At 39.8% G+C, this 12,871-nt stretch overlaps 1 protein-coding gene across 1 annotated transcript in view; it reads right to left on the bottom strand.

Moving 5' to 3' along the window:
* DOK6 (docking protein 6) overlaps positions 1-12,871 on the bottom strand; it is a 263,651-nt gene that overhangs the window by 131,821 nt on the left and 118,959 nt on the right. Inside the window, exon 3 of the mRNA XM_072851317.1 lies at positions 7,554-7,668. Coding sequence (XP_072707418.1) covers positions 7,554-7,668 — 115 coding nt within the window. The remainder of the gene's footprint in view (positions 1-7,553; positions 7,669-12,871) is intronic.

Genomic DNA, 12,871 nt, shown 5'->3' with positions numbered 1-12,871 from the left:
TGCAATGACTCTAGAACTGCAGTTCATGCATGCCTGGAAAGAGATAAACACCTTCAATTCATCTAATTCTATACAGAATGGGGACTTGTACTGAAGAGAAGCCAGACAATCAGCAGTATCTTGGGGGATGTCTGCATTTGTTTCACTGTTGCAGTTTTAAGATTTCTCTGTGACTTCTCCCCTTTTCTTTTTGTCATGTTACATCTCATTCTATACTCAAATCACTGAAATCACATTTCAGCCTTAACTTATTTTGTCTCTCTTGTCTCTGAATCCATATTATTGGCAACCCCTGCAATTTCATTTTATCAATAGGTTTACAAGTTCATCAATTTTCCTCACATTTTGTCATTTAGAAACCAAAATAAATTTTACACAAACCTGTGCTGGTGGGTCCACTGAGTCTAAAACAGCCAGGGACTTGTATCACTTAATATTTTGCTGGCATCACTAAAGGAAAAATCATGCTCCCATATGGTCTGTCACTGACCTAGTGCAACCCAGAAACTTTATTCCTTGAAAGCTAGCTATTATTCAGGCACAATCCTCATCATGCTAGCAACTTCCATAATAGCACCATAAACTTCTAGCTTTAATCAGTATTCATGTCTGCCAATTAAATTTTCTTGCTGGTCCTGCATAGCCACCATTGCTCACTGCATCATATCTACAACTTTAGAGAGAGTTTACAGGGCATTTCAGAACCCCTGTCTCAGTGCAGACACTTGGGTTACTGCCACAGTACGGAGGTTAGGCTTGCAGGAAGAAGAGCTTCTCAATAGGTACATGTGTCTGAGCATAGCTATATCTACACAAAAACTAACAGCACACTTACTTGAAAAAAAACACCACCACCACCAAAACAAACAGAAAACCAAAACCCATCCCAACAACTTTTTTTTAAAAGGTATTAGGGAAAGACAGCACCTCAAACCCAGTAGCTAGCATCCAGAGTTAAAAGAATTTCTCCATTTGCTTGATAATACACTGTGGAGTGCAGAAAAAAAACACGTGGGAATGGGGAAGGATTTCTGTGAAGCTGTGTGGAACCTCACTGCTAAAGCAGTCCTAGAAATTTCCCTCTGCATTTTCAGTCTATGTTGCTCCTGTTATTTGAATGGCCTTAGCAACATAGACTGATACTGGGCATATATTCTATATTTGTTCTTGTGATAAGGTCACTTTATATCTTAAAAATGTTCCTTTTTTTGTCCTTGATGACAAGGATTTTTAATTCCTAAAAGACAGCAGTAATATATTTTAAACTTTTGTTATGCTGGAGTAAATATACTCAATTCCCCCAAACTCCTTCATTTTTCTCCTTCATAGTATTCTGTCCTTCCATTTTTTGGCAACATTTAATTTTATCTCAAGTCTCAATGTGTTAGCAACTGGAGAGTTTTGCATTTCCCTGTTTCTAAAGCAACTCAGAATTTCATGATTCTTGATAAAAAAATTGTTAAAATTCCCTTAATGGCAATAAATTTCACATTATTTTCAGGGAGGCTGAAACTGAGACCTTAGCATGTTCCCTGCTAAGGTGGCAGCAATTTGTCATGGTCTGCAGAAGAATTCCCATTCTTTAGAATCTGTCTTAAGTTCACTGAGTTATAGACTACTTTTAATGTTATTTAATCAGCCACGACTTCTCATTAGTTTAATTCCACTGACACAATTCTGATGGTACCTGAGAAAGTTTAAAAATGTTGCTTGCTAATTACCGAAGTCACAAGTCTCTTGCCCACTAGAACAGAAGTCAGAAAGAGATATAGCGACAGCAAGCAGCTTCCTTCTCTCCCTGAAGAAGGATAATTCTTCTTTAAAGACTTGTTATCCTACGCTTTTAATCAGGGAACTGTAATATCTGAGACTAGTTTGCTGTTCAAAATATTTCAATAGAGCTTCAGAATTGAACAGACTTCTACAGCTGTTGCAGACATTGGGAGTACTGGTGGTAGTGATGGGAACAGCCAGATGATAACAAAAGCATATGGAGGATTTTTGTTTGTTTTTCTACAGAATGTTTTCATTAGCAAATTAAGATTATAAAAAATTAGATGCTCCTCAGATGACTAATTTGGTGAAATCCTAATGGAAATATGGGGGCTACAGCCCATCCACAGCTCAAACTTGCCAGTAGCTGCCTTGAAGACAATAAGCAAGCTGAGGGCCTAGAAGCTGCAGGATCTTAGGAAAAAAACATAGGCTCCCAGCCAGCACACCCAGTGGGCTGGTATCACAGCTCTCAGGCTTTCTGGGGAGGACCAAAGTGTTCTATATCTTTAGAGACCTATTTTAAAACAGAATAGCATTTTACTGTGCTTAATTCCATAATTAAGAAAGCTAAGTACCAGAAAAATGTGCTACTTTTCATCACATGGACTTTTAGACTGCACAGAGAAAAAGATACCAGCTCATACTATCAAAACCAAAACGGTACGGTTATTTTAAAACATGTCCTGGTACAAGTCTGACAAAAACCCTACCTCACCTTGTTTAGTCCCCATATAAAACCAACTCAGCTTTGAGCATTACTTCCTCCTCCTTTCCAATAAGTTATTGACTCTATGCTCAGCAGACCTTTTTCAAATGGGTTCAGCATTACCGTCCTTCCATCTGCCCCTGGAGGTCAATATGATAGGAAACAAAGTATCTGCTTCTGTATATTTAGAGACTCCATGGTGGAAAAATGTTCATATCATGGAACTCTGGGCTCCTAAATAATTCATGAAGGTCAAGCAGCTATGATTCTAGAAGAAGATTTTTGACTAAATCAAAACCACTTGAGTGGTTCTTTCCCACTGAAGCCATGGGAAAGAAGAAGTATTAGTAGAGTAAAGGTATTATTGTGTTAACCAAAGAAGTGGCCTCATTTGCCAAAATAAACTCCATTGTGTGTACACTACTATACACCATGAGGCTGTTAAAAGTCTAGGCATTGTCCCATAGAAACCACTGCCACTAAACATTTTTTTAGAAATCTGAGAAGAAGAAGAAAATATTTTAAATAACAAGCAGCTCTCTAAATATTCCTTAAACTTTGATAAGTTTCATAAAGGAAAGCAAAGTACTTGGCACATTTCAGCAGCAGTAAAAATGGTAATAGTTCCTTGTGGGAAGACAGAACTCAGTTGTGGAAACAAGCTGTGAAAGAAATTTTTTTTAAACCATATCTTCCTAGTTCAGAACGCATAAAAGATTTGGAGTTCAAGAGAGTCAGATTTTAATGAAACAAAGCAGTGTATCTATCTCATCTGATGGAGATGATGCAGTTTATGCTCTTTAGATAGACTGAAGGCATGGAGAAAGGCAAACTGATTGAAACTCCACTATACCCACAGCTAAGATTTGTAGTCTTTCAGAAACAGCAAGATATCTGACACTTTTATAGCTCCATCTTCTCTGTATTCTCAGATCAGGTAGTTGTAGGGAGCAATAAGATCCTCTGAAGTTGTTTCTTTCCCAGGCTGAACAGGCCCAGCTCTCAGTCTCTCTTCATACGTCACGTGCTCCTGACCCTGACCCTTGATGGCCCTCCACTGGGTTTACTCCTGTATGTCAATATTCTCATGCTGAGAGCACAAAACTGGACACAGTACTCCAGATGTGGTCTTATAAGTGCTGAATAGAAGGGAAGGATCAATTCCCTGTACCTGCTGTCAACACTCTTACTAATGCAGTCCAGGATATGTTCAGCTTGTTCTCCACTAGGAACCCAGGACCTTTTCTGCAGAGATACTTCCCAGACAGCTGGCCCCCAGCCTGCCCTGTTGCCTGGGATTACCCCAACCCACGGGCAAGACCTTTCATTTACTCTTGCTGAACTTCATAAGGTTTCTGTCAGCCCATGTCTCCAGGCTGTCCAGGTCCCTCTGACAGCAGCCCTGCCTTCCCAGTTTGGGTCACCCCAATCTGGTGTCACCTGCAAATTTGCTGAGAGTACTCTCCATCTCATCATCCAGGTTGTCAATGAAGACAGTGAACAGTATTGGTCCCAGCACTGATCCCTGAGGGACCCACTACCTACTGTCCGCAAGCGTGGCTTTACACCATTAATCACAACTCTTCAAGCCCAGCCTATTTTGTAGCCAATTTATAGGGCCATTATCCATGCCATGCCCCACCAATCTGGGGGCTGTGGAGGAAGCCATGGGAGGCTGTCAAAGACCATTAAAATCAAGGTATTTAACAGCCACTGTCTTTCCCTTGCCCACAGTGCCAGACACCTCATCATAGAAAGCATAATTTGAATAAGGAAAACGTTTTAGCTACTCCCATTCACATCGTTGTCCTTCATGTGTTTACACATGATTTGCTCCAGCAACATTCTCAGGGACTGAGGTGAGGCTGACTGACCTATAGGTATCTGGATCCTCCTGGTCATTCTTGACGATCTAGTTCCACGGACTTCTGTATGATATCCAGGTGATTTAAGTGATGCCTGACTCTGCCTTGCTCTACTGTGGGTAATACTTCACTCCCACTGACTGCTAAGAGGCTCAGGGACTTGGAAGGCCTGAGGACAAACCTTGTGAGTGAAAACCAAGGTATGAAAAAGGCATCGACTACCTCAGCCTTTCTCATGCCCCTTGTCACTACGTCCCCTACCCCACTGAGCAATGGACCCACACTCACTTAGACCTCCTTTTGCTGTTGATGTACTTTAAGAAACCTTTTCGGTCCTTCACCTCCCTGGCTAGTTTCAGCTCCAGCTGAGCTGGAGCTTTCCTGGCTCCATTCCTATACACATAGACAATGGCTCTGTATCTCTCCCAGGTAGTCCGTCCCTGTTTCTGTGTGCTTCCCTTTTTGCGTTTGAGCTGAGTCAGGAGCTCCACATTCATCCATACTGGTCTTCTGCAATGCTTGTCTTCTGAAGAATGGGAAGGACAGTTCTTGTGCTCAGAGGATGCTGTCCTTGAAGATTAGCTAGGTCTCCTGGGCCCCTTTGCCCTCCAAGGCAATTGTCCACAGGATCCTGCCAAGCACATGCCTGAACAGAGCATGTCCCCTCATCACATTATTGATCATCTATATCAAGAAATTTTCTTCAATCTGTTCCAGAAATCTGGATTGTTTGTGTCCAGCCATATTGGCCTTCCAGTAGATATAGTTGTGGTTAAAATCACCCAAGAGTATCAACGCCTGGGACTGTGAGGCTTTTTCCACTTGCCTGAAGAATGCTTAATCTGCCTTCTCTTCTTGATGAGAAGGTCTGTAGCAGACACCTACTACAATATCACCTGTTGGTCTGTCCTTTGATCTCTGCCCACAAGCTCTCCACTGGTTCGTCACTTCACCCAAGGCTCCATCCACTCAAAACACACCTTTGCTTAGAGCATAGCCTTAAGGTAGGGCATCTCATACTGGCATCTTGTTAGCACCTTAAGGTACTTGTGTCTTGTATACACAACTGGGTTCAAGATTAAGGAGTTGCATTGTGTTTGTTACAGAAGAAAGGGATGAGTGGGCCAGACATGCTGAACTTTCTTAGTTTTGCCCCTTCTTTGATGAAAGAATCCTGAAGTTATGATTTGCTGTCAATCTTTTCAAATATACCTGCACGATAGTAATTCTAGGGAAGGAATAAGATCTTTTCATTAGAAAACAAGGGGAATGCATGTGTAGGCAAATGGAAAAGTTTCCATAGAACTGATTTCAGTGCTGTTGAAATATAATTAAAATGTTTTTATTAGATTATTAATCATATTATAGAATCACTATTCACAGAATCACAGAATCGTATAGGTTGGAAAAGACCTTTAAGATCATCGAGTCCAACCGTAAACCTAACACTACCAAGACCACCACTACACCATGTCCCTAAGCATTTCATCCAAACATATTTTAAATACTTCCAGGGATGGTGACTCAACCACTTCCCTGGGCAGACTGTTCCAATGCTTGAACACCCTTTCAGTGAAGTAAAATTTCCTAATATCCAGTCTAAACCTCCCCTGGCACAACTTGAGGCCATTTCCTCTCGTCCTATCACTTGTTACCTGGGAGAAGAGACCGACCCCCACCTTTCTACAACCTCCTTTCAGGTAGTTGTAGAGAGCGATAAGGTCTCCCCTCAGCCTCCTTTTCTCCAGGCTAAACAACCCCAGTTCCCTCAGCCGCTCCTCATAAGACTTCTGCTCTAGACCCTTCACCAGCTTCATTGCCCTTCTCTGGACACGCTCCAGCACCTCAATGTCTCTCTTGTAGTGAGGGGCCCAAAACTGAACACAGGATTCGAGGTGCAGCCTCACTAGTGCCGAGTACAGGGGCACGATCACTACTCTAGTCCTGCTGGCCACACTATTTTTGATACAAGCCAGGACGCCATTGGCTTTCTTGGCCACCTGGGCGCACTGCTGGCTCATATTCAGGCGGCTGTCAACCAACACCCCCAGGTCCTTTTCTGCCTGGCAGCTTTCCAGCCACTCTTCCCCAAGCCTGTAGCGTTGCATGGGGTTGTTGTGGCCCAAGTGCAGGACCTTGCACTTAGCCTTGTTGAACCTCATACAATTGGCACATTAGAAATTAAAGTCTTTAATGTGAACTACTTATCCAATAATCTGTTAAACTGATCCTAGAAAGCCACAGATGTTCTTTGTGTGTGTTTTTAAATTTAAATTAATAAACAAACAAAACTCTGTCAATCCGTCTTTTGTGATGGGAGGTACATATCAACGTTTGCAATACTTAACCCAAAATCCACATAATTCATGACCTTACTTACACATTATTAACCTACCTCCTCCACATGTTTCTTGAATTTTGTTTCACTGTATTTAACTTAGATTGTACACCATGCAATGTTTATATGATAATATTAAGATATAATTTTAAAATGCACAGTTTCAAATATGTCATTGAACAAATAGAAACTTTATCATTAAAAAAATTCTCATTTTTTAAAAAAACCATCTTTTTCAGGTAAAATATACTCTAGGACACAGATATGTACAATTGCATTTTCAAACAAGAAAACAGTGCACTTTAACAGTGCAGTGTTCAGTGTCTCACAAGTCATTATTTACCATGATGTCCAAGTCTGTTCTCAACTTAACTCATTCATTATACCATGTAGCTGTTCAAACCACAGACTGCTTGAATCCAGCTTTACAATATCCTGAGGTTTTAGTTGGTATTTACCTCTTATTTTTACCTATTATTTGCAATGGCATGATAATTATTAGTTTAGTAAGTGCCTATAGCAAAACTTGGCAAAAAAAATAATGTTTCACTTCTTGACTTAATAACATCGCACAGGTATTTTTAACTCAGTTTTACAAGTTTGGCTGAAAATCTCCAGTCTTTAGACCATCTGTGTGCAGTCAAAGATAAGTAATGGAAGAAAGAGTTCTGTAACACCCCCAATACCTCTGTAACACCCCAAAACCCCCTACCAAACCCCCTCCAAAATAAACCCCAAACTCCAAAGTTCTTGTTTACAACACATTTCTTTAAGCTAAGGATTTCTATCTGGTGTTTCAGTTCATCTGAGAAAGACTTTGATGTGTAACTTGATTTCTTCAAGCTGGAGATACAGTACCAATGCTTACCTGACTCACACGCAAACGTCTTTGACGTCTCATCATGAAAGATAATTGCCACTGCATGCTTCTTTGTCTCTCGAGGCAATCGAGTTATGTTTTTGATATTGTGCAGCTCAGTTACCTTAAAATGAAGAAAAGTATTTTAGGCCAGTGTATAAAAAGTACAAATAAAAATATTAACCATAACCACTCAATTTTTACTATAATCTGTTTTTTCCCCCCTAAGGCTATTTACATTTATAGGTTTTTTTAATTGACAAAAACACATAAATAGATAGAGTCTAAAGTTGCAAAACTTTCTATAAAATGTAATGTATCAAAAAGTGAATGGTCTACTTCTTTAATAAGGTTTTATTTGCAAACATAGTTATTACAATGACATCAAGACAGTCTTGTGATTATTCTATAATATATTTTTCAATTTCTATACTCGTACAACTTCCATCAGTTTGAGAATCTGCATCAAATACATAACCTAATGTAGGAACAGCAGTGTCTTATTAGTTAAGGGAAGTAACTCAATTGTCATGGCAATTAGCATCACTACATTTGTAAGGATAGATCCTCATCTGTCTTTAAAGTGTAATTGTCATCCTCATAAGAACTCACAATTTTGTTTTATTTTCCAAATATTAGAAAAGCTTATCAACAAAAAAAATAATCTTATAGCAAATTTACAGCATAAACAATTCAATCTATTTCCATGTTCCTTTGATGCAAGTAGATAATTACAATTAACACAAATGGAAGAAAAATATGTTATTACAACCAGAGCTGGTAGTGCAGCCTGTATTAAACTGCTTAACACTTCACATTATAAAATCTTTTTCTCAGTTTCTTGGAACTCTGGGCAAACTTCATCTGTTTATAGTTAGTTCTTCCGGGCAGGACATCTGCCTCAGGCAGAATTAATTTCTTAAAAATATCAACCATATGAGTTTGGCCATCTCTGACTAGCAAAAAAATGGACTGAATGTGGATGGGTTTTTTTGTGTTGTTTTGTAATTCTTATGCTCCCTGTGTACAGCTCTAGAATTCCTTTTCACATGGTGGAAAGAATGTTTTTTAAGAGACAGAGATTTTATATGGTGCAGTAAAAAAATGGAACATGTTGGGGCAAAGACATTGCAAAAAAGACTGAGAGCAGATAAGCAGTGAGAGCCATCAAGGAGCCAGGGAAAGAAACTCAGACAAAGCATGAAGTGGAATGTGTAGATGCTGATGACAAACCTGAGACCAGAACTGAAGAATGCTATGGGGTCTATCTTGACAGCCTTCAGCAAAACTCACTCCAGTTTGTCAATATCTTTGCTGTAACAGGTGGGCCAAAACTGGATGTGGTACCCTAGATATGGTCTGATGAGTGCTGAACAGAGGGGGATAATCACTCAGACAGGCCATGGAGCTGTTGGCCACCTTTGCTGGCTGAGGCGCCAAGCCCCAGGGCCCTTCCCACAGGGCTGCTCCCAGCCTGTCCATCCCAAGCCTATGCCATCACAAGGGCTCCTCTGTCCTAGGGTCAGTGCCTGGCACTTGCCCTTGTTCAGTTTCACAACGTCCCTGTCAGCCCATTCCTCCAGCCCGTTCAGGTCTCTGGAAGGTAGCCTGACTACCAAAAGCATATCGACTGATCCTTCCCAATTTCTATCTGCACAATTGGTGAGTGTGTGCTCCACTACCTCCTCCAGGTCCCTGATAACAATACTAATCAAGAGAGGTCCCAGTACAGACCCCAGCAGTTCTACACTTGCTACCGACCTCCAGGTAGAGTATGACCCATTAACCATGACTTTCCGGGTCTGACTAGCCGACCAGCTTTTCATTGTCTAGACATCCACCGACCTAGATGATAACATCCCAACTTGGATGTAAGAATATCATGGGAGACAATGTCAAAAGCCTTGCTAAAGTTGAGCACCCAATAACATCCACTGCTCTCTCTTCAGCCCAAATCATAGATGGCTATCAGATTGGTCAGGCATGATTTACCCTTGGTAAATCCATGCTGTCTCTTCACAATTACTGTCTTCTCCTTCACATGCCCGGAAATATGTTTTAAGAGGACTCACTCCATGGTTCTTCCCATGGGCTGAAGCAAGCCTGCCAGACCTGTAGTGCCCCAGGTTGATCTTTTGGCCTTTTTTTGGACACAGGTGCAACATTTGCCTTGCCATTGGGTTCCTAATCCTTTACAATTTTATTTTTAGTCATGCATTTTCAGGGCTTTGCAAGAATCCATTTATTTCTTTATTTTTTGCCTGGAGGGAAAGAGAGGGGCTGAGCACCACAGATACTACTGTTCCATTAAAGGAATGACTAAAATCTCTGTTAATTTTCCTTGATCTATGCATGGTAAATGATCTAATATGTGAGAGGGCTCCTATGTTTTACCCAAAGCACTAATCTCAAGAAAATCCCATAAAAGGGAAAAGAAAGCATTAGTAGGCAAAGGAGAGAGCAGACTCTAGAATTCAAAGCCTGAGGGAACAATACCAAATCCAGAAGTCATTACTGAATTCTGAAGACCCAGAATGGCCCAAAGTAGGAGACAGGGAAGATATGGATCTACGAGTCTTGCTAAATAAGAAGAGGATATAAGAGCAAAAGACTTAAAAAGATTTGGGACACAAAAAAGTCCAGGTTATTCTTAAAGAGAATTTATATTTTTTAAATAATTTAAAGATGCATATAGCTTTCCTCTTAAAGGTTCAAAAAGATAACTGACAGTGCAATATGAAAGGGAAAACAATAATAGGAAGAAAAAAACCCAGTGATTCTAACACAAGAAAAATGAAACAGTGTTTTTACGTGTGTGTGCATGTGTGACTGTGCACACCATGCAGAAAAAAACCCTTAAATCTTCTTATGTTAAAAAGGGAAAATTTCTCTTTCTGGAATAGCAGGAAAAGAAATAGAAGTGCTTAGAACAGTGACAACAGGGTGTATTAAGCCTTCTTCCAGTCTCCCTCAGACAACAGAGATCTAGTCTTTTCTTTAACATTTGAGTGTTCCAGATTACTGAAAGATCCTGCAATGCTGATAAGTTTGATAATAGATCCAAAAACCCTACTTTCCTGGCAACAAAGCTACATAACTTTCACAGTAATTTTTGTTCAAAACATAACTTCAGACTACTGGGGATGCATACCTAGCCATCTATAAAGATGATTTTATGGGTTCTCTTGTTGATCAGTACATTAAGCCTGTTTTATTTAATATATTGACAGAACATTTTTTTTATGCAAGATCATTCACACACTTAGGAATATTGTCAGCACAAAATGAACAAACAATAGAATTTTATTTTATTTGCTGGCGGGAATTTGATGTCTGAATGAGACAATGAAAACACCACCAAATTCTGATGTGCTGCTTTTCGGTACACATACGAGAGATTTGATTGAACAAAATGCAAGGCAAGTAAAGAAAAACAGTCTCCATGCAGAGGAAAAGGGGCTTTGTTTTAAATACATTTCAACTTTCCTTTGTCACTGGAATCATACTGCTTCCGTAGACAGCATAGAACTTCTTGTAACTCCAATGTGACAGGCAAAGAGTTACATGAATTGCCTCTTCCAAACTCCCTGACTTTTACTTTGTTTTTTTAAAGCAAGGTTTTTTGAGCCATTCATAGTTTCACACAGAAGTCACATTCCTCTTGTGTACATCTTTTCACAAAAATGGACACAGTTCAAACTATCATGAGATATTGTGAGATATCTCTTTTCTTGTCAAATGCTTTAATGGTTTAACATGGGTAGCCAAAATATTTCTGCCAGTTCAAAACAAACAAAAAAAAAGAAGATAATTTAAAAAAAAATCATATCTTTCACCTTGAAATGATTTGTTTTACAAGAACTGAAGGTCTTCCTGGAAATAATAATGTTATAGTCATATTATTCTGAGGATAAAGGGAATTTATACAGATGTTAGTTAGGAAAAACAACTAATTTTACTGGGCAAACTAACGGAAAAAAAGAAAAGAGAGGAAAAAAATGAGCTTTAGCACTCAGTCCCACCATTGTATCTGAGAAAGCAGCAAATTTCACAGCATGACAGAATGGTTGAGGTTGGAAGGGATCTCTGAAGGTCATCTGGTCCAACCTCCCCTGCACAAGTAGGGCCACTTAGAACCGATTGCCTGGGACTGTGTTCAGATGGCTTTTGAATATCTCCAAGGTGGGTGACTCCACAGTCTCTCTGGGCAACCTGTGCCAGTGCTCAGTCACTTTCACAGTGAGAGTGTTTCCTGATGTTCAGAAGGACCCTTCTGTGTTTCAGTGTTTGCCCATTGCCTCTGGTCCTATCACTGAGCACCACTGAAAAGAGCCTGGATCTGTCTTCACTAAACCCTTCAGGTGTAGAGAATACACTCACGGATGAGTATATGATGAATGAGCCTTCTCTTCTCCAGGCTGAACAGTCCCACTCTCTCAGCCTTTCCTAGGAGAGATCCTCTAGTCCCATCATCATCTTCGTGACCCTTCAGTGAACTCTTTTCAGTATGTCCATGTCTCTCCTGTACTAGGAGCCCAGAACTGGGCACAGCACTCCAAGTGTGGCCTCACCAGTGCTGAGTAGAGGGGAAGGATCACCTTCCTCAACCTGCTGGCAATGCTCTTCCTAATGCAGCCCAGGATACCTATTAGTTTTCTTTGCAGCAAGAACACATTGCTGGCTCATGTACACCAAACCATATACAAGTTGAAGAAGCAGTTCTAATTTTATCTGTTGGGCAGGTCAACAGGCTGACAAAAAAACCCCTACCAGTTAACTTCTCAGAAACCTGAGCTGATGCTAACAATGAGAGAGGCCTTATTATCAAATAAGCCCCTTGGTATTTCTATTGGATATGTAATGTTTAATTTCAAATAGAAATATGAGTTTTTGCTTCCATGTTCATCTATTGAAATTGTACTGTATGTTTCCCTCCACAATCAGAGCAGAAAGATAGAGACAAGAGTAATAATACTGTGAAAGTCTATCCTCCCACTGCTAGAGAGAATTGAAGTTAATCAAATTCCAAATTCTGGGTTTAATGCCAATGAAGCATGAGTCATTTCTCCACTCATTGAAAATTTGCAATTAAAAAATAAACACCTGAGGGTTTATATTATTTTGTATGATGGAAAAATGAACTTTGCCTTGGCAACCAGACTGCTTTATCTCAGTGATTTTTACAAGTGTGGTTTACATTTTTATCTTTTTTTAAAAAAAATAAATAAATAAATAAATAAACCTTTTTAAAGGGGAAAAAGTATCAAAGCTACTGAAAAGACAAAAAAATCCTAAAAAAGTAATAACTTTTTGGAAATAATTTAAGC

Source organism: Ciconia boyciana, chromosome 2 (genome assembly GCF_034638445.1).
Source record: "Ciconia boyciana chromosome 2, ASM3463844v1, whole genome shotgun sequence".
Taxonomy (NCBI): domain Eukaryota; kingdom Metazoa; phylum Chordata; class Aves; order Ciconiiformes; family Ciconiidae; genus Ciconia; species Ciconia boyciana.
This window is presented reverse-complemented; position numbering and strand designations above follow the sequence as displayed.